General features: G+C 38.6%; 3 protein-coding genes across 3 annotated transcripts; 1 reads left to right on the plus strand and 2 right to left on the minus strand.

The window, feature by feature from the left end:
- Positions 1–1,104: 1,104 nt before the first annotated feature.
- LOC141332197 (uncharacterized) lies at positions 1,105–7,250 on the minus strand. The gene is made up of 3 exons (XM_073837308.1): positions 6,972–7,250; positions 2,227–5,360; positions 1,105–2,123 (listed from the first exon to the last, which is right to left on the minus strand). The coding sequence occupies exons 1-3, from the start codon at positions 7,045–7,047 to the stop codon at positions 1,908–1,910; spliced, it is 3,426 nt and encodes a 1,141-aa protein (XP_073693409.1). The 5' UTR covers positions 7,048–7,250; the 3' UTR covers positions 1,105–1,907.
- A 2,055-nt stretch (positions 7,251–9,305) lies between these two features.
- On the plus strand, positions 9,306–14,053 carry LOC141331613 (E3 ubiquitin-protein ligase CCNB1IP1-like). Its single transcript, XM_073836661.1, has 5 exons — positions 9,306–9,364; positions 11,571–11,874; positions 11,984–12,130; positions 13,582–13,738; positions 13,899–14,053. The coding sequence occupies exons 1-5, from the start codon at positions 9,306–9,308 to the stop codon at positions 14,051–14,053; spliced, it is 822 nt and encodes a 273-aa protein (XP_073692762.1).
- A 298-nt stretch (positions 14,054–14,351) lies between these two features.
- ttc5 (tetratricopeptide repeat domain 5) lies at positions 14,352–22,107 on the minus strand. Its single transcript, XM_073837434.1, has 10 exons — positions 22,017–22,107; positions 20,502–20,634; positions 20,119–20,330; positions 19,446–19,599; positions 18,141–18,232; positions 17,233–17,289; positions 16,920–17,066; positions 16,220–16,434; positions 15,948–16,092; positions 14,352–14,692 (listed from the first exon to the last, which is right to left on the minus strand). The coding sequence occupies exons 1-10, from the start codon at positions 22,089–22,091 to the stop codon at positions 14,573–14,575; spliced, it is 1,350 nt and encodes a 449-aa protein (XP_073693535.1). The 5' UTR covers positions 22,092–22,107; the 3' UTR covers positions 14,352–14,572.
- Between the last annotated feature and the right edge of the window lie 65 nt (positions 22,108–22,172).

Genomic DNA, 22,172 nt, shown 5'->3' on the forward strand with positions numbered 1-22,172 from the left:
CTGACATGCAAAGGAAACACTTTCCCATTGTTGCTGTTTTTACTACTACTTTAATACTTTACATGTTATCTATGTTTTCTAGTATTTTTAAAACTTGTTTTCGGCAAGATTTTTACTTAACTCCTGTAAATCAAATAAATACACTGTGGGGTTGGTGGTTTATGAACCACCTGGAGTGCTGAGAGTGTAAATGAAGAGAAGCTTAACTTTATATCCATTGATTTCATAAATTCTATATAAAAAAAAAAAAATATTCGACATCTCATTGTAGAACCATTCATCACTTCTTGCTGCTTTCTTGCCTCTTATGATGCTACATTTTGGCATAGCCTCTAGAAGATTTCCTTATTTTTGATTGAGACATGTCTTTATCCCTTCCTGAATGTGTGTGGACAAACTTCTACCACATGCCTTGTTTCTGGCTCATTGTTCGTCTCCCTCTCAACCTCAAAATTTCTCTCCTTGGTTACAGGTTGTCATGGTTTCGAGGGCCTGGCAGAGGCAGGATTAGGAGCCATTTTAGGGACAGCTGGCCGGGTCGGTCTCCACCTCCCCTTCATCCCGCGCAGAGACGCTCAGGGGGGATGAGGGGGGACATTGTGCAAGGATTAGAGCTTCCTGTGTGTCAGCCGCATTACACAGGGAGAGGGGGGGGGGGGGGGGGGGTGGGATGGAAAGAGAGTGAAAGAGGCAAAGAATGAAAGAGAAAATGAAAGAGCAAGCATATGAAAGAGAGCATGACACAGAAAGCGAGAGGGTGTTCGAGGGGAGGGAGTGAAGTCTGTACAGCTGCACACTCAATCACATTACACAAGTGTATGTGTGTGTGAACAAACACACACACGCACACACACAACATACACACATACGGCCATCAACATGCACACCACCAATCTGGGAAACTAAAACATTAAAGGAAGCAGACTTTTTAAAAAGAAGGGGGTGAATGAAGACAATTGCTGAAGAACAAAGTGCCTTATGGAACAACAATAACAAAAAAGCTTCATCGGATGCTGGAAATAGCTTAACAGGTGGCGGTTTTGTGTTCAACGCAATTAAAATAATGCACAAAAAAGTAAAAAAGTCTTGAGACATTCATTCTGACTTTATTTCTCTTTTTGACAAGTTAGGATCATATTACATCCATGAAAATTACAATACAAACAGGGCCAACAAAGTTGTGTCAAAGGTTCAAAACTTAAATCTACAGCAATTTTGAGCTGCTTTTGCTCATCTGCAGCATTGTGAAAACTGATTTGCTATTTTGATAATCAAATAGAAAACCCTAAATACTTATAAATCAATAGGGGCTTTTAACCCAAGAAGGTTGAACCTCATAAACCTCCCTTGTCAATAAGAGTTTCAGCAGTCACAGATATAGTGCAGCTATTTAGAGAAACACCTACAAAGTACAGCAGCATGAAAGAAGATAAAAACAGGGTACGTAAAACAAAATTGATATTTACATTCAGCTGCACATCAGTTGATCAGTTTTGGTATGATCTCTATAAACCCATCTCACACATCAGGTCATTCCCTTTTTTCCTAGAGTTTGCTTGAAAGTATATATTTTTAATGTAATTTTCATGTATATCCTGGAGTTCCAAATTGATTTCTGAAATTGCACTTAGACACATAATTAATGTGCTCGTCATTTGTTATACACAAATACTAGTTTCAAGATCCAATTTCTGTGCATCCTGATATTTGAAGTCGAAAGACTTACTAAGTCTTTATCAATATGATTTAATTGTCTTCATGGAAAGGCACTACTATTACATTTTATGATTTACTAATATTCTACAATATCAAACAATTAAAAACTACTCCTAAACACAAAGTTGAAAAAAGTCGTCATAGAAATCAGTAAACAAGAATAGTGCTAAAACCTAACTAATCACATTCTTTTAAGCAGTGTCTTCAGGCCTGTCGTCTTTGTCAGTAGTAGACGCAGGATGCTCAGTCAAGGACAATTTGTTTGTACTTTCCTCTGACATATTTTTAGCATCCTCTCCTCTCAGTTTTCGATGGGTTGACTCCTCCACAACTTTTCCCTCAGATGACTGTGAGGATGCAGTGCTGGCCAACTGATTCATACTTCCGCTGTGGACTTTCATATGCCCCTGTTGAAACACAAAAATTAGAAGTCTTGTTTCTAACGTAGACACATGTAGTTTAAAGAATATTTAATAGATAAAAATGTCATCTAACATTCAATCTACGTACCTTCAATCCACTGCGGCTAGCATACTCTTTTCCACACTCTGAGCAGCTGTAAGGTTTCTCTGAGCGCTGTGGTTGTGGAGGGGCTACGGGAGTCTCTGACGATGTCACCTCTGTCTTTTCTTTATCTTTCCTTTTCTCCTCTTCTGCAGGCTCTTGTGCATCCTCAGCTTTCGCCTTCTGCTCTGCGACTCTGTCTGGAATGTGCAAAGAAGCATTCTCTGTAGGTCGGTGAGAATCACCTTCATGGACTATTCCATTTACATGATATGTTGTCTGCTCGCTGCTTTGGTCTGATTTTGACTCAGTGGACAACCCTGGGCTGGAGGGTGGAGTGAGGGCAGGTGACAGATCGAGAGCCTCAGAGGTTAAACTAGGTTTGGGGCCGCTAATCACCGATTTATGTGAAGCACCATTGTGCCATTTTTTATCAAATAAGATGTCCTGGGAGTTGGTCCGAGTACAGAGAGATAAGGGCGTGTCTTCGTCATCTTCTGCAGAGCCGTTGACTTGAGATTTGCTGTGATGGACTGCGCCATAATGGTTCTCATCTGATGGAACTGAATTGTCAGGTTGGCTGTTTTCTCTTGAGGCGTCCTCCTTCTCCAGGGTGACCGTTGGACTTGACTCAGGTGAGTTCTCATAGGGATCTGGATCTGACTCCATTAATTGATCTGCAACACCTGATGTTGCATCTCTTAGGCTAGCGCCAGATTCCAGTAAGCTGGCAGAGGAAGACATGCTCATATTTAGAGGAAGAGACTGAAGGTTTTTGGGTAAAGAAACCCCATCCATTTGACCAGGTTCTTCCACTGACTGAAGGTCCCCATTACCTTCTGGAGGCAATTGGCCTCCCAGATGCATTCGAATGTGATGCTGCAGTACCACAGCATTGGTAAACTTGCGCTGACAGAGTGGGCATGAATTCTGGCCACGTGCATTGGCTGGACGTGCCCTGTGTGTGGCTAGATGAGCCCTTAGACTTCCTTTTGTGGAGAAGGAGCGGCCACAGAGTTTGCAGGGGAATGGACGTTCACCCAAGTGAGTGGCCTGGTGGAGACGTAATGCCCTTGGGCAGCTAAGGACACGGAGGCAAACTCCACACTGATTAGGGAGCAAAGAGGAGCCAGTTGACCCTTGGAGCTCTTGGCTAGCCGGCTCACTGCTGGTATTCGGGTTCAGCCCTAAGGCAGCCATCATCTCCCTCCTGTAAGCTGAGATAGCATTAGCACTGGAGGTTGTGGATATGTCATTTGCCTGAGCCTGGCCTTCACTGATGCTTTTCGGGAGGGGCTGCTTCTCTAACTTCTGTGCCAGTCTTTGCAGCTTTGATGTGTCAGAGGTGGCAGAGGATGAGGATGGAGAGGAGGACGGAGGAGAGGAGTTTTGAGGTTTGGGGTATGAGGAGAAAGGGAAGGAAAGTGGGAGGTGAGGGGATGTGAGGTGAGGAGGGCGAAGAAGGGCAAGGCTAGGATGGTGTGCAGAGGGACCTGATGGGAAGAGAATCTTCGGAAGATGTGCCAGCTGGGAATATGGAGAACCAGGATGTAAGGTAGAGTGTGGTGGCGTATTCTCATCAAACCTCTGTTGCTTTGCACCTTTGAATTGACCAGCCATGGCAGAGGAGGTGATGGATGAAGACGACTGCACACTAGTGGAAACAGAGGCTGCGGCTGCAGCTGAGGCACGGTTAAGCTGTAGCAAAGAGTGGGCGGTGGAAAGCAGGGCCAGATCAACACTGGGTGGCAATGGAAGGGAGGAGGGAGATGGATGAGATGACCCAGACAGGAAACCAAGAGCTAAACTATCTGGCACACCTACGCTACCTTTAACCCCAAAAGGCTCCTCCTCCTCTGCTCGACGTTTCCTGCGCCTCTGTGATGGCCCTGAGCCAGATCCTGACTGGCTCTGCTCAGACAGAGCGGGTGGCAAGAGTGAGAGCGACAGCTCAGGATTTTGCTCACGGTGACGGAGGAAGTGAGCTTTGAGGTTGCCGCGGGTAGTGAAACGACTGAGGCAGACCGGACACTGGTATGGGCGCTCACCGGTGTGGGATCTCAGATGGATCTGTAGTGAGGAGTCACTGCTCAGAACTTTCCCACAGAACCGGCAGATGTGCTGCTGGCGGCCTGAAGAGGAGTTTGAAGATCCGTTTGACGTACTAACAGTGGAACTGAGAGATAACTGGTCCTGGGAGAGACTGACCGTGGGCAAGGGAGGAGTTGGGAAATTCACACCGTTGCCATGATTGACAGAGGTGTTGGGAGACTTTTCATTGAGGTAACGAGGTGGAAGTCCTAGCGTTAGAGACAGAGGGTGCACAGAGGCTGAAGAGGTGACTAAGGATGAGGAAGATGTTGAAGATGAACTTGTGGAATAAAGAGCTCTGGTTCCATTTGTGTGAGATTGGTTGGGCTTGGATGTAGGAGCTTGGGGAATCAAAGAGGCACCGGAGACAGTAGTAGGTGGGGAGCTAGAGCCTGCATCACTTTGTTGACCCTCCACAGATCCCTGAGGTGCATCTTGGGCACTGACCATACCACCTAGGCGCAACACCTGTCTGCATATCTCCTCTGTAATCTGCATTTGGTGAATCTGTCTTTGCTGCAGGACCCTAAGCTCCTCTAACAGTACAGCGAGAGTTGGAGGCACCTGGAGTTGCTCTGAAGGTGATGAAGGAGTTTGGTGGATGGGACTAGGACTTCCTTGATGTGGTGGGGCACCCAGCGATGATGAAGAGGATAAAGAGGAGGAGGAGGAGGTAGTGGTGGTTGCAGAAATACCCATTGGTGGGGACGTCACAGTGGAGTGGGGCTGATGAGATAGAATATGAGTGGACTTCTGCTGGCTAGGTGGAGGAGAGTGGGTTTGGGAGGACAGGGAAGGGTGTGGGAAGTCCGGAGAGAGAGATGAGTGTGCGTTAGGCAGAGATGTAGAATATGAGGCAATGTGATTTGGCCAGTGGGGAGGCGATGAGCTCTCATTGGGGAGCGAGGGAGCATGAAGGCCGCCAGGAGATGGTCTTGGGGCCAAAGGAGGCTGACAGTCCTGAAGGGATGTAGGAGAGGATGAGGACGATGACGAGGTAGCTTCAGAGGCAAGAGAGGTGGATGGAGATTTCACTGGAAACTGGTCATCTGGAGAAAAATAAAAAGGAAAACAGTTTTTAAGTATATAGCATTGATTGATCAGGCAAGGGCAGTTATTTAAAAAACATTTCAATATTACTGCATTGTTTCATTATTGTATAATTCAATGTATATATTCATTGTTCTAATTGAGTTCTATAAGAACAAGTTCTGAGAAAGCCTATTTAAGCCAACCCCTTTGTCAACAGTTTTCTTTCACCAAAATGCTGAATGCCACTTGTCATTCCGCATTCTTAATGATCTTTCACCCTTAAATCACAACCTTCATATACCACACTCACATCTTCCATCCTCACTCTTGCCACAACTCACTAACCACCTTGCAGCTATTGCAATGCTTTTTAGAAGACAATAGATATCACCACAACAACCCATAACCCCTCTTAACCCAACCCTCTGTCCATCAACTACATCTTTCATCTCTCTATTCACCCTTCCCCCCTGACCCCACACAGGGTCAGAGGTCAGCGCATAGAAAGGGTTTTGGGCACTGTCCATGCGCTCTGATTGGCTAGATGACCTAACCTCATGAGCTCTAAGGTCAAATTCTTTTCGAATCTTGAGCGCAGAAAAAGAACCAGAAGAAGGGGGTTGGGAAAACAGTGGGTTGACTGACAGACAAACTATTTCCATTCTGTGGGATACTGATACACAAAATGACTGTACACTGACAAATCTGCTGAAGTACACCAGAAACGCTCAACCCCAACTCTAAAAAAAGACCCTCAGAACTTACTACCTGTCCTTGCCAATAGCTATAGAAATTGAATCACAAAGGTGCTGCATCTTTAAGATTCCTCAGCTAACTTTTTCTTCTATGCATACACGCAACAGTGCATTCTTTCTCCTCTCTGTATTCTAACAGTGGAACCCCCAACTGAGCAGAGGTACAAAGTGAATAGAGGCAAGGGAGTGGGTAGGGGGGAACACGGTGGGAGCAGAAAAGAGGAGCACATGGAAACATGAGAGAGAGAATAAGGGAGAAGAGGAGAGAATAGAGTGAGAAGAGATTAATCTTTACCCAAACACCCCCTTCGTCCCCTCCCCCTTGCCTGCACCTTATTCACACTGAATAGGAGACTTCTCTAAATGCATAAAAGACCCCCAGCAATCAAACTGACTATGCTGCAAGTCTCTTGGAGGATTGACATTAGTGAAAAGCTAACGCAGTTATGGCCCCTGAGTGATTCATGTCAACATAATGACCGGCCATACGGCCAAACACCTTTAGACCAACCCTCCGGCCATGTCTTCAAGAGCCTTCTTTCAATATAACACACTTAACAGACATTTTGAGCGGGAAATGTCAGCAAACTACTTATTTTTGAAAAGTCAGGTCATGACAGAAATGTGAGCTGTGTGCTGGAGATTTTAAACAATGGCTTACTGAGTAGAGGGCCAAACGCACTAGTGCATTTCAACCTGTATCATAACTCTTAAGGTAATAAAACTTTCTCAATACTTGGGTAACAGGTGCTCTTGGTAAATTGTAACTAGTTACACAAAACTTTTTAATTAACCAGTCGTTTTTTAATAATAAAACATCACTATCAATTAGTCCAGGGTTACAAATAATTAACAAAGGAATGATTTCCTCACCTTGCGGCATCAAGCGGGTGCCCCCGGGGTCTGCGTTAACGAGCTGCTGGGGCCGTTTCTGTTTCCGGCGTGACATGATTCACGAGCAGACGGTGAGAGTTACGGGCATCAACCAACTTTGCAAAGCAAATTATAAAACCGGTATTTGAAAAAATAAATACCGAACTCCCGTGTTCACAAATAATCCACCTTGTAGGACGCGTTAAGACAACATCAGTTAGTTAAAAAAAAATAATGATGATAAAAAAACTTGCTGAAGCAGACCATGACGTCGTCCGCTGTTGCTGTGTGAACTGGCGAGTGCGTGTGTGGCTGTTTTTCCTCAACAAGTCCCCTCTTTCTCAAACTTGTCCACTCTGCGGACCCCCCTCCCCTCCTCTCCAAAGACACACACACACACTCACACAAAAATACAATCTCTCCTTGTTCTGACATTTGCATTTCAATGGCGCGGAACACCGTCTCTTTTTCTTTCTTTCCCCCTCTTTTACGTTTCTCTTAATGCTAATAGCAGCTCTCTAGTAATTTAGACAACTGAGTTATATATCAATACGAGTCAATACGAAATTTCCTACCTTTTATGATTAAAAATACGCTTGTAATGTATGCAAATCCTACTCAAGATTATGACATCTGTCTGTTTTAAACAGCTTAATGACTACAGTTCATTTGGTGCGCCATTGAGAGTTTTTGAGAACGACACACCTTTTGTGTGGGCAGGTCTACTAAGATTTATGTGAAATCTAAATGGGCTACATTGCAAATCATCTGACTCACAGGAAGGTAAAACAAAATAGACTGTAAGTGTTATCAGGTTACCTAGTAAGAAAATAATAGCTTAAGTAGCCTATTGAAAGGAATAGTGGAAGATTATGTATGTAGAAATACACCAGATGTTAAAGTTATGTTAAAAAAAATATATAAAAAATAGCTTAAGGCTGATGATGAGGAAGGTGATGGGATGAGATAAAACGTCAAGCAGCTTATAGACTATAACTGCACGGGCTACTGGAGTAAAGACCCCCTGCGGCTCGCTCACTTTGTCGGTGCGTCCGAATATTCGGAGCTCTATTTAAAATGCATTGAATAGGAAGGGAATTTCCAACAATGGCGACCTGGACACAGTTGAGTGGGCATCTCTTTCTCTCTCCTCACCCCCAGGATCCATTGCCGCTCCACACAATGCCCCCCTTTCACCCCCGCCTCTGTTCCCATACACCACGTGGAGGAGGGATGAAGTGAAAAGCCATTTTTAATTAGATGTATCAAAAACAAGCAGCCGACCTGCACCGTATCTCACATAAGGCCAAGCGGTCTGCTAATCATAAAGTGGTTTTTTTTATCTTATACATTAGTGTGTTTGTTCATGTACAGGCTTGTTTACAATAACAAAGTATAAATTAAGATAAAATGATTAAATATCACAATAATATTGTACTGTACATTTAACACAAACCATTCATTCAAAAAAGAGAGGCACAGCGAGTCATATTATGGCTCGTTTTACTACTTGTTAATTTGTTATACAGTACTCATCAGTGTTGCCAGATTGTAATGCTTTACTCTACATTTGTCTGGTTTTGATTAAATTGTTAAAATGAACTTGGTTGGGCAAAATTTAGGCTGATTTGCATTGATTTGGCATTTTTCTAAATATTTTTTAAGGCACCATCTTTCAAATATATGTGTTTGCTCATAAATCTAAACAATGGCAAAATGGGGATATATATAGGAAAAACAGAGAAGAGAAGAAAAGAAAAGCGGAAAAATGTCAAGACCTTTACCTTTATCATGCCCCTTTGATGCACTTGACACTATGGAGGGAGAAATGCTGCATCTGTTTCTGTTCTGAGAAGGCCATTGATGTATTTTGGCTGGAGGAGACCAGTGTTTCCAGGAAACACTTAAAGGGATAGTTCACCCAAAAATCAAAAATGAAAAGTCATTAATTACTCACCCACATGTCGTTCCAAACCTGTAAAACTTTTGTTCGTCTTTGGAACACAAATTAAGATATTTTTGATGAAATCCAAGAGCTTTCTGACCCATAGACAGCAAAAGTCCTACCACGTTTAAGGTCCAGTAAGGTACCAAAAGCATTGACAGAATAGTCCATGTGACAGTAGTGGTTCAACTGTAATTTTATGAAGCTACGAGAATACTTTTTGTGTGCAAAATAACCAAAAATAACATTTTATAAATGTGGCACTCTCCAAAATGGCACTTGGAGGAGAAGAATTGTTGAATAATGTTGTTATTTTAGTTTTTTGCACAGCAAAAAGTATTCTCGTAGTTTCATAAAATTATGGTTGAAACACTGATGTCATATGGAGTATGATGTTCTTGGTAACTTTCTGGACCTTGAAGTTGGTGGGACCCTTGCTGTATGGAAGGTCAGAGAGCTCTCAAATTTAATAAAAAAATATCTTAATTTGTGTTCCGAAGATGAACAAAGGGGTTTGGAACGACATGAGGGCAAGTAATTAATGACAGAATTTTCATTTTTTGGTCTCTTTGATTGATTTGATTGATCTTTGATTTGAAAATTCAGCTTTGCCATCACATGAATAAACTAAATTACATCATAAATTGTAATAATATTTCACAGTATTACTGTTCTTACAGCACTTTGCAAATAAATGCAATCTTAATAAGATCCACAAGAGACTTATTTTAAAAACATTATTTTTAATAGTGCATAACATATATGGGACATTCAGCAGAATTTTTTCAAAGTCAGAGTTGAAAATGTCTTGAAAAAAATTAGCGTTTTTACACAAATTTTGTAAATTGTATGATATCCGAGGCACACTTTTCTAATTGTGCAGTTAATTATCATAATTGTATATTCAAAATATTTTGGCATATTTGTCTTCTCCCCAAATTTATCACTACTGAAACACAATAATATATAATTTAATAAGAAAGGGTTATATTGACCTATTAAGATTTTGCTTACATCTTCTTGTGAATATATATATATATTTATTTCATTAAAAAGTTTTTCAGAGGTAAATCAATAACAATTACAATTTTAACAATATTTCAAGTGCGATTTATACAATTTTTTGTATTTTGAATTCAAATCCAAGGTAAAAAGTTGTTAATACTGATTTCAAACTTAAGGATTCATTAGTTTGAATATACATTGAACCAAACACTATCATAACATCTTAGTTAATAATTCAGTATACTTTATTTTTGACAAAACATCCCATGTTTCGGTCGTGACTGCACATTTTCGGTACTGACAATGCTTTGGTAGTGACCACATCGCATTACAGAATTTAACTTGCATACTAAAACACTACTAAAATACTAAAAATCTGCATTACTGAAATTGTGTTTATTTTCCTTAAATAAACAATTATGTGTTCCATTTTGTCACTACTGAAACAATGATGACATGTTTCAGTCGTGAATGTTACAGTAGTGACAATTTTATCGAATAACACCCCCCAAAAAACAAAACAAAGATGTCACTACTAACTTCACCAAATATTTCAGTCGTGACTGTTTCAGTAGTAACATTTTTAGATACTTTTGAAGTATCAGCACATGGTTACTGAACAGCTGTACACATATAAAAACTAAATGTTATGGAATAGCTCCCCAAAAAAGTGTTCAATTATAGAAAAATGGTGTTTGGCAGTGACATTATTTAAAGTTACACACAGATTTTTCAGACTTTTGAACACATTTACCTCAAAATGATAGGGCCTATCTACTCACCATGTAGCTGAGAGAGAGTGACACAAATATTTCCTGATCATAAATGTAGGGGTGTAGTTAAATCAGTCTCAGCCAGTGGACTAAAACATTTACTGTTTCAGTAGTGACGTGAAAATGCAAGACACAAGATTTTACACAAGATTTCATAATTTACAAAGAAAATATAAAATAAATATTTTTTGAACTTTTTTAGAAAAACAAAAAGATATTTTTAAAAACAACAATGAAATGATTAATAAGTTGAAATTTAGTACCCACTAAATTATGATTTTATATGTATTAAGCTTACTTATATTTTGAATATTATTGTGGGTTTCAATAGATAACTTAGTAAACATCTAAGATTTTAATACTTAAATGCTTTTTGAATGTGTTTTTTTTTTTTTTTTTTTTGGTTGTGGGACAGCAGTTTGGACCAATTCTGTAGAATGGCCCAATGGATTCCTTAGACCGAACCACCACATATTTAGGTAAATGAACGTCAAATTTTTCTGATTCTCCTTCCTATTTAAAACGGTCTGTTAAAAGTTTTATCATCGTTCAGTCAGCAGCCAATCAGATGAGGGCAGTGAATCCCGCGCAGCCTTCTACCTGTGCCTGACTGTAAATAATGGACAACACACATGCAAATTCTCGGTAAACTATCATGAGTTTATAAAGCTATATATTTGTGAAGAGCTATATATATATATATATATTATAACCGCATTGGTTTGATTAAGTTTTTGAACAGCTCTATGAAAGCTTGGTAATATTTTTCCCGCGCTTTGCTAGCTTACACGTAACCTTTCATCATTTTTCGTCAGCGTAACCACTGAAACAACATATAATAATATAATGTTTTACATTTCTGTTTCCTTCCACAAGAACCGCCATGTCTGCATCTAAATTCACCTTGCTGTGTAATTCGCATAAATGCCGGGCAAAGCTGAGTGGGTTCGCGTGGGTCACGTCCTGCTCTCATGTATTCTGTGATCAACACGGCTCGGAAGAGTTCAGCCGCACACCTGCCATCTGCCCCGCTTGCTCCTCCATGCTTCCTGGGAAACTGGACGTGATTAGAACCGAGATGGCACCGTCAGAGCAATACAAGGCTATGGTTTTGATCGGACTACCGCCCGAAACGGTTTTGGAAATCAGTCATAAAGCGCTAGACTTTTGGACATACCAGGTTTGTTGTCTGCAGTGTTGAAATTCAGTATAGAGAAACTAAGAAAGGTTGGGATTAATGCACCTTTCTTCACCTTCCTCTTTTGAATTTTGTTTGTGGTTATTATCAGGTCAACCAGGAGAGGTTGCTGATGGAGTACAATCTGTCCAGAACTGGAGGACAAGTGCTCCAGATGGAGAAGTTTATGATCCAGCAGAACCAGAGCAAAGAGCATGAGTTAAATGCATTGAGAGGAGAGATTGCATCACTGAAAAAGGTCTCAAATATGATCATGCCATCAAACCAATGCCCACTCGAACTGCTTTTCAAAAAAAATTTAATATAAATGCAATCAAAACCAAAAAATGTTCACCATAAAACATATTTTTTTGGTCCTTAAAAAATGACAGCAGGAACCTTTATACTGTTATAAAAACGTATTTAAAATAAATTCAAATCTCTTAAACTTTCTGTTAATTAAGAAAGTATTATGGTTTGCACAAAAAATGTGACCCTGGACCACAAAACCAGTCATAAGGGTCAATTTTTGAAATTGAGATTTATACAATGCAATACAAGATTTATACAAAATGTAGACAAATGTGACCCTGGACCACAAAACCAGTCATAAGGTTAAATTTTACAAAACTGAGATGTATACATCATATGACAGCTTAATAAATAAGCTTTCTATTGATATATGGTTTGTTAGGATAGGACAATATTTGACCGAGATACGTCTATTTGAAAATCTGGAATCTGGGGGTGCAAAAAAATCAAAAGACTGAGAAAATCACCTTTAAATTTGTCCAAATTAAGTTCTTACCAATGCATATTACTAATCCAAAATTACATTTTGATATATTTACAGTAGGAATTTTACCAAAATCTTCATGAAACATGATCTTTACTTAATTTCCTAATGATTTTTGGCATAAAAGAAAAATCAATAATTTTGACCCATACAATGTATTTTTGGCTATTGCTACAAATATACCCCAGCGACTTAAGACTGGTTTTGTGGTCCAGGGTCACAAATAAGCTTTCCATTGATGTATAATTTTAATAAGATATGAAAATATTTGGCTGAGATACAATTATTTAAAATATGAGGGTGCAAAAAAATTAAATATTGAGAAAAATCACCTTTAAAGTTGTCCAAATGAAGTTATTAGCAATGCATATTACGAATCAAAAATTACGTTTTGATACATTTATGGTAGGAAATTTACATAATATCTCCATTGAACATGATATTTACTTAGTATCCTAATGATTTTTGGCATATAAGAATAATAACAAAAAATTTTAACCACACAATTTATTTTTGGCTATTGCTACAAATACACCTGTGCTACTTAAGACTGGTTTTGGGGTCCAGGGTCACAAATATTAAGCAGCACTTAAAAAACAACTGTTTTTTAAACAATGACAAAATGTAATGACAAACTATTCCATCACAGGAATAAACGATTAAAAATATCTTTAAAAAGAAAAGAAAAAAGTGAATATATATAATAGTGTTTAAATAGTGCTTCACAATTTTATTGTAGCAATATTAAAATATGTTTTGAGGTTACACATATTGATGTGCCTTTAGCACACAATGTAAAAGTTAAGATCACAAGAAACATTTAATCAAGTGTGTCCATGTATTTTATATATAGTATTTCTTTAACAGCCATCAATGTTCAAAGCCATCTAATTTTCAACTTTTACATTCTCCAGGTGCTGGAAGAATATAAACGGAAGTACAATGAGGTTTTGGAGCGACTGAATGAACGAAATAGGCAATATCAGAAGCTGCAGGGACTTCTAGACTCACTACGGAGGCACACGCTGGGAACAGGAGAGAAGGATCACATTTCCCACTCTTTCACTTCAGGTCAGGGGGGGAAAAAGCAATGGGTAGAAACAAGTATAATGGTTCCTTATTTAAACTTATTGTTATTATTATAATCGTATAGTCGTCTACTTTTACCCTGCATCAGTAAATCAGGTCAAGAGTTCTTTGAGACTTTGCAATTTGCAATTATTGTCATCAGGTTTGGTCAAACAGCGCTCTCCCCATAGCAGTCCTACATTCCTGGGACCAGACAGTGACAGGTTCTTCTCACTTGGACCAGAAAATGCTAAAACGTTCTTCCAGTTCAGCACACCCATCCGAGAGAGAACCCAATCTTTTATCAAAAAAAACTAAGTTTGACTCGAGCTTCACTATGATGCTTTTTTCTTTCATTTATATATTCTGACTTCAGTTCTGACTACCAAATATGGTTGTTTCTGTTTAGTTCCTTGTTCTTTCAAACTGGATATTTATTGATAAAGCGGTTACACAGAGTTTAAAGGAGGAGTTATGATGTGAATATATTTCCACTAATGTAAATTACCTCATTGTGGAAAATAACTCATAATTAAAAATTTTTGGAAAAACCCTACGTAATCATGTTTATTATGTGTAGGAACTGGCAGATTGATCAGAGCAAGACTGGGATTTCTTTTTTTTTATTTTTACAACCCAAATATGAAACAGACCGCAGCACAATCTTAACAATGATGCCCATCAACAAACAAGAGGAAAATTAAAAAAGGGAAATGACTTGGAAAAACATATGTACAAAGACTTTTGTTCTCACAAACCAGAACAGAACAAAATATATACAAAATGGAAAAACACTACCCTCTCAAAGTTCTCACTGTACGTCCTCTCTCTGGGTTTTCATTCACTTTGTGGTTTGTAAGTAACAAAGGCAGCGCTTTGGCTTTTCATCACCTGTCTTTTCCCATTGACTATAAGGAGCAAGGGGGAGTCCACACGTATACTCCTGAAGTCATATGACTATAGAGAGAAGCAAAGAAGAAACCGGTTATAAAAACATCATTACAAATATTACATCTTTTGCTGTAGTGTGTTAGTAGGAAATATCACTTAACATTTCCAAACATTCATTTTGCCATTAATTGTAATAATCCAGTGAGATTTTTGTTTGCACAACAGCCAGTGCTCCATACAAAGATCTGATCTCATTATCATCCAGTCTGTCTGGAATGACCTGAAGAAACAGAACAAACTGAGACAGACTAAACCCTGAAGAACTGTGGCAACGTCTCCAAGATGCTTTAAGAAACCTACCTGGAAAGCTTCAGTACTGTTAAAAGTTTAAGGCACTTGGGTAAAAAAGCTGTAAAATGAGAATGCTGTCAAAAGTTTTCATAATTAGATTTTCTTTATCAAGTAACTTCTATTAACTGAATTAAATCAACATTTGGTGTGACCATCCTTTGTTTTTTTACAGCAGCTTTTTCCCTAGGAAAACTCCCACTTGTGCATAGTTTTTCAGGTAGCTTTGCGAGTAGATTTTGTGAAGCATTTTGGAGACATTGCCACAATTCTTCAGGGTTTAGTCTGTCTCAGTTTGTCCTGTTTCTTCATGCCATTCCAGACAGACTGGGTGATGATGAGATCAGATCTCTGTGTGGAGCACTGGCTGTTGACAGACTCCTTGTGCAAACAAATCTCACTGGATTATTACAATTAATGGCAAAATGAATGTTTGAAAATGTAAACTGATATTTTCCACTGACACACTACAGCAAAAGATAAAAATAACTGACTTAAAACAACTTTTTGTTGGTGAAAGTACTAGTGGCCTAAAACGTTTGCACAGTACGGTATTCAAAAGTTTGGGGTCAGTAGGTAAATATATTTTTTATAGAATCGAATACTTTTATTCAGCAAGGATGCATTAAATTGATTAAGCAGCACAACGGTTTTTAACATTGATAATATGAAATATTTCTTGGACACCAAATCAACACTAAATGTGACACTGAAGACTGGAATAATGATGCTGAAAATCAGCCTTGCTGTCACAGAAATCAATTACATCAAAAAAGTAGAAAAGTAACTTTAAATTGTAATAATATTTCAGAATATTGTTCTTACTGTATTTGTCAAATTAACACAGCCTTAGTGAGCACATGTGACTTCTTTGGAAAACATTTTCAAAATCTGAACGACCACAAAATTTGGAATTGTAGTGCAAGTGGAAGTATAAAACTTTAAAAAGTATAATGAAAAGTTATTCACGAACCTTATCTTTATGTGTTACGCTGTGCCGTTTGACCTGTGGTTCAGGAATGACTACAGTATCCCCTATTAAAACACCCCAGCTGTCTGCTGTATTATACACCATGACTACACAACAGGTCTCATCACTGTCCACCATGCCAAATGTACTGCAAGACAAAAACAAGAAAACCATTTTAAAAATAAAACAATACCAACAGTAATCATTCAAATATTTCTAGTAACCATTCTGGTTTTGTTATTAAATGTTTAGTAATTTTAGGCATTTAAACTCACAAGGCCATACGGCCCTCTGAGGCAAAACTGAAGACCACTTTTCCTAGTGCTGCCACCCCACCGTTGTGGCCGTGAGTGAGAGCGGATAAGCTACGGGGTTCAAGGCTCCCCACACGGCCCGATGGAGACCGGAACTGAGGGGAGGAGCATGGGCCCAAAGCGGAGGTACTGAGTGAGGAAAGCATGTTACGAAGACGCCGTGCTTTTACTTTTCCCTGAAACACAAAGAGAGCGGGGTTATTTGTGGTTTCTTACAGACCTCCAAATTACTGTTTTGACTGTACTCCACTGCCATCTCCTGGAAACAACCCAAATAGCAACCAAAGATGCAGACAGATGCAAGCTTTGTTTCCAAATGCCCCAAAATCAAGATTTGGTGTTTATTTAACACCCTTTTGTAAAACCAGACAGTCAGTTCACAGTGAAAGAATGCAAATATGTACATTTCCCCACTAAACTCAACAGAAACTTTAGTACAATATGCAGATATCGATCATTATTATCTGCACCCTGACAGCGATTGGCTGCCACCTTCCATTTTCACCCAATGTTTGGAAAAAGTTAAGCATGTCTGAACTTTTTAACATTCTCAGACACCCTCAACAGATGCTGTCAACAGCTCAGCTCCCATAAAAATGAACTGAAAATGCCTGTTTTGCGCCAGTGTAAACCATAAAAGGTCGCTGTTGATTTCTCTCACCTTATTCTCTAATAACACTGTAACCTGGTCTAGGTAATTCAGCAGCTGTTTTTCTCTCTCCCGAGCATCTTCCCAGCCAGGATCCAGAGCTGCAGCACGGCTGTATCCATCCAGAGCTGAACTGTACATCTCCTCATACTGGAACAACTAGTGACAAAAAGGAGTTTCTTAGGCCTGCTATACATAGCGGAAGTGCAACAGCACATTGTTTATCAGTTTATATATGTAACAAGATGGATAAGATGCTGGTTTTACTGTGACGCATTTGCTGTTTTGAGGAAACAAGTGAAAAAGCAACTGTGTGAATTGTTACCGTAGCTCTGTTGAAATGGAGGTCAGGATTCATTGAGGATGTCTTGTCGATTTTCTCCTGTAAATATGCACAGATAAAATTATAATGTAAATTGATGACAACTAGCTTTGGCTTATTAAACAATATTAAACAAATTAATGTTTGGATGATACCTTAGACCAGGGGTTCTCAACTCTGGCCCGTGAGATCCATTTTCCTGCAGAGTTTAGCTCTAATCTTGATCAAACTCACCTGTCTGTAACTTTCTAGTGATCCTAAACAGAGATTGTCTTACTATAGGGAGATGAGAGGGTCTGTATTACTTATTACTGGAGTAAGCGTAACGGCTAACTTGGATCACGTGTCCCTTAATAACCAATCACATTACAGCCTTGACATCATTGAATTCTAGTCAGAGTTGTGTGACACTCTATCACTGTTTACGGATACCATAGGAATGAATGAGCAGTGCCATAAGCTGAATTCCACCTGTCGCAAAAAGTCAGTGACTTCTCTTATAAAACAGCATTTTTTTTTTCATAGTAAACTCTAAAAACAGTTCAATACAAAAGTATTGTTTAGTGTAAAACATGTTGAAAACTAGCAGATAGGCTGTTGATTCATTAAATAATAATCTGTTTCCTCCAAAAAGCTGGTTATATTCAACATAGTGAAGCCTCTCCACCATTGACATTCATAAAAAAAAAAAAAAAAAAAACAGCCTCTAATCTCCTTTCCCACATATCGCCAGACCGGAATCGTTAGCATTTGCCGTTATGCTTTTTCGGCTAATGGTTGCAGACTTGCCTTATTGATTAGCTTGTTCAGGTGTATTTGATTAGGGTCGAAGCTGAACTCTGCAGGAAAACGGATCTTGGGGGCCAGAGTTGAAAGCCCCTGCATTAGAGAGAGGAAAAGGAAATACTCACAGCCTGTGCATAGGCACTGAGGGCCTGTTGAGAGAGCTGTGGGTTTTGTCCACTGGTGAAAAACATGGAGATATATGCGTTCCCTAAAATATCTGTTGGGTCAAAATAAACCGGATAAAATAATTTATTACTTATTTTTCTGTATACCAACATTACATTCTGTCTCTATTCAGATATGTCGTTAGGAAACAATAGCTGCGTTCTTAGAGCATGGATATATTTTTTGAAGTTCACTTCACAAAATGTTAATTTGGATTGAATTTTCACTTAAAAGGATAGTTTACCTGAAAAAGGAAAATTCTGTTATTATTTACACACCCTTATGTTGCTTCAAACCCTTATGACTTTAAGTTTTACTCACCCCTTTATGTCTTCCATGATGTTCATATCTTTCTTTCTTCAAGGAAAAACAAAAAAAAGGGTTTTGAGAAAAACATTCCAGGATTTTTCTCCATATAGTGGACTTCAATGGTGGTCACTAAGTTAAAAGTCCAAATTGCAGTTTCAATGCAGCTTCAAAGGGCTATACACAATCCCAGCCAAAGAATAAGGGTCTTCTGTTGCAAAAGATTTTCAGGCATTTGACTTTCTTTGCACATTTACTTTGTAAACACTGAGTCGTTACTTCCACCTATGATTACGTAATGCGTGAAAGTCGAGCTAGTGCAAGACAAGCATTTGTTGTTAAAAAGTATGTACATTTACTGTTTTTTTTTTTTGTTTTTTTGTTTTTTAATTGACCGATCATTTCACTTGATGAGACCCTTATTCCTCGGCTGGGATCATGTAGAACCCTTTGAAACTGCAATCCTTCAACCCTTTGGCTCCCATTGAAGTCCACTATATGGAGAAAAGTCCTGGAATGTTTTCCAGGGACTTTTAGTTCTTTTTGGCTAAAGAACGAAATACATGAACATCTTGAATGACATAGGGTTAAATAAATTATCAGGATTTTTTTTTTTTAATTCTGGAAGTGAACTAATTCTTTGAATAAGATATTTTAAAGAACGTTTATGAACAGTTTCAGTTCCCATTGCCTTACACTGTATGGACAAATAATACAATGGAAGTCAATGGGAACATAAACTATTTGGTTACCAACATCCTTCAAAATAACTTTTTCACAGAACAAAGAGTCACATAGGTTTGGAAAGACACGAGGGCAATTATTTATCATTAACTATCTGTTAAGATGGTGAAATACCCTATGAAGTCCAAACTTAATTTTACAGGTTACCCCATCTATAGTAAAAGGAATGCATCTAATGTAACATTTGTTTTGCAATAACAGTGTAATACACTCACACCACGAAGTCCCATCAGTGACGTCAAGTTGCACAGCCTGCCTGGCCAACTCCACACTCTCCAAAATGCGTTTGCTCTGCTCCTGAGTGTCTTCTTCTGGTGGCAGCTGTCGCAGGACCATAGACAGGCTTCTCAGAGACACTTTATTCTTACTCTGAATGAAGACAAGACACAACAGGGTTCATCTGTGAGCTTTTTAGGGAGTACCATATCAAATATCCTTACTACGTTTCTGTACCTTGACCATGGTAGGACACTTGCTATCTATGGAAAAATATCCTAATTTGTGCTCCGAGGACAAACTAAGCTCTTACAGGTTTGGATCGACATGAGGTTGAGTAAATGATGACAGAACTTTCATTTTTGGGTGAACTAATCCTGTGCTCTCTAAACACCTTTTGTACAGACCTCTCATGACAGCTGTACATGTTCTCTGTTATACAGAGAAACCTAACTCAGCTTTCACTGTATATGATGAGTAATGAGAGGTTGAGACAGGGGACGGGATTGGGAAAATCCGCAAGCCGGGACTCGAACTCGGGATGACTAAACCACAACGGCACCGACACAATTTTATTTTAACATAATTACAAGTGGTTATAATACTGATTAAACTGTGAGTATGCACACTTAATGAATGAGACCAATTGTTCTTGGCTACAGTAAGACTCACCTGCTGTTGTGCACCTGTGAAGCAGGTCTTGGCCGCGGTCAGGTCTCCTTTTTTCCAGTACTGCTCTCCCAGCGTGTTCCAGCCCTCAACCAAACCTGGTTCCAGTTTAACAGCCCGGGACAGACACTCCTCTGCAGTCTGACTGAACTCTGGAGCGACGTTCAGACACCGACCCCGTAGCAGCAGGAACTGGGCACTATTTTTGTACAAATCTGTTGAAAAACAGTATAATATTAGTAAACACATAAGAAAATTATTATTTTTTTTCTAATCCATGATTTAAGGTTTTAGCAACATATATTTCAAATTAATTGTCAGAATATATTTTATTAAACATGAAGGTCCTTTAAAATGGAGTTTGTAGAAAATTAAGCTACACCCACCTTCTTTTTCCTCCAGCCTCTGAAGGGTCTTTGCCATCTCTTGAGCAACATCATTCTGTTTCCTACCAGCATCTTCAACACTGTGCGTCTCAAAGTAACAGTCCCTAAAGGAGTAAAGATCATCTACCAGCTCCTGTGAGAGAAACATGCTATTATTAAAAAACTGCACATTTGATGTTACTCAAAAACTCAGAGATTTTATACATTGAAGAAATAGTTCAGCCAAAAATAAATTGTGTCACCTTGTGAAACCGCAAAAGTGATCTTAGACAGAATAACAGCCCCAGTCAGCACTCACTTGCATTGTATCATGAAAGCAAAAATATGAAAGCAAATAGTGCTCCTTTTGCATTTGTAAAAAAAGAAAGAACATTAAAGAGATTCTACTTTACTGCTGTGTTTGCTTAGAAAAGTTGCTATTGTACTTACACTACCAGTCAAAAGCTTTTGAACAGTAAGATTTGTAATGTTTTTTAAAGAATTCTCTTCTGCTCACCAAGGCTGCATTTATTTTATCCAAAATACAGCAAAACCGGTAATATTGTGAAATGTAAAATAACTGCTTTCTATTTAATATATTTTAAAATGTAATTTATTTCAGCATCATTTCTCCACTCTTTAGTAAAACACAAGCCTTTCAGAAATCATTCTAATATGCTGATTGCTGTTCAAGAAACATTTTTATTGTTATTATCAATATTTAAAACAAACATTTTTTTTAGGATTTTATGAATATAAAGATCAGCATTTATCTGAAATAAAAAGCTTTTGCAACATTACACACTATAACATTCGAAAGATTGGAGTTTTTTTGTTAAATGTTAAAATGATTAAAACGATTTCTATTTCAGATAAATGCTGTTCTTTTGTACTTTCTACTTTTCAAAAAAAAAATGAAAAAAATCTACTCAACTGTTTTCAACAAAACGTTTTTTTTAGCAGCAGAATATTAGAATGATCTCTGAAGGATCATTCAGCTTTAAAAATCACAGGAATAAATTACATTTTAAAACATTCAAATAGAAAACAGTTATTTTATTTAGTAATTTGGATCAAATATATGAAGCCTTGGTGAACAGAAGAGACGTCTTATGGGAATACAGCTGTGGCATAACAGCATTTATCATCAAAAACAAAATAAAAATGTATGATTCTGAAAGCTTTTTATACTGTTTAAAGAACCCAATTTATTATTGTTTTACAGTACTACAATACGTATCTCTTGCAGAAAGAGGTGAATGATGGGTAAAACAACAATAACACGACATGATGGAAAGCACGTTAGGATAACACGATCAAGCTACATTACACAGAGGTAAATCAAAAAGATTCAGATGCTCCTTTACTTAAAAACCTGCTTGTTCTCCGATGTTACAATGCATTGTATCAGTTGTTATAGTGACAGGCGGTACCACAGCCATGTCTAACTTACATTATATATAATCGACACCATCATCTGAATGAAGCGATGTCTATTTATTTGTCACCTCACTAAAAGACAGAGGAAACTCAAACCTTTAACACTTGCAAGTCATCTTTGTCTGTTGCTTTCTGCTCCCCATCATTATCAACCTCGGCCATCTTTAACATGTAAAGAAAGACCCGAGCAAGCGTGATAAACACAGAAGAGTGTGTTTGCCACCTACTGGTCAGGAGACGAACAGTTTATTT

The sequence above is a fragment of the Garra rufa genome, chromosome 3, assembly GCF_049309525.1.
Source record: "Garra rufa chromosome 3, GarRuf1.0, whole genome shotgun sequence".
Lineage (NCBI taxonomy): Eukaryota > Metazoa > Chordata > Actinopteri > Cypriniformes > Cyprinidae > Garra > Garra rufa.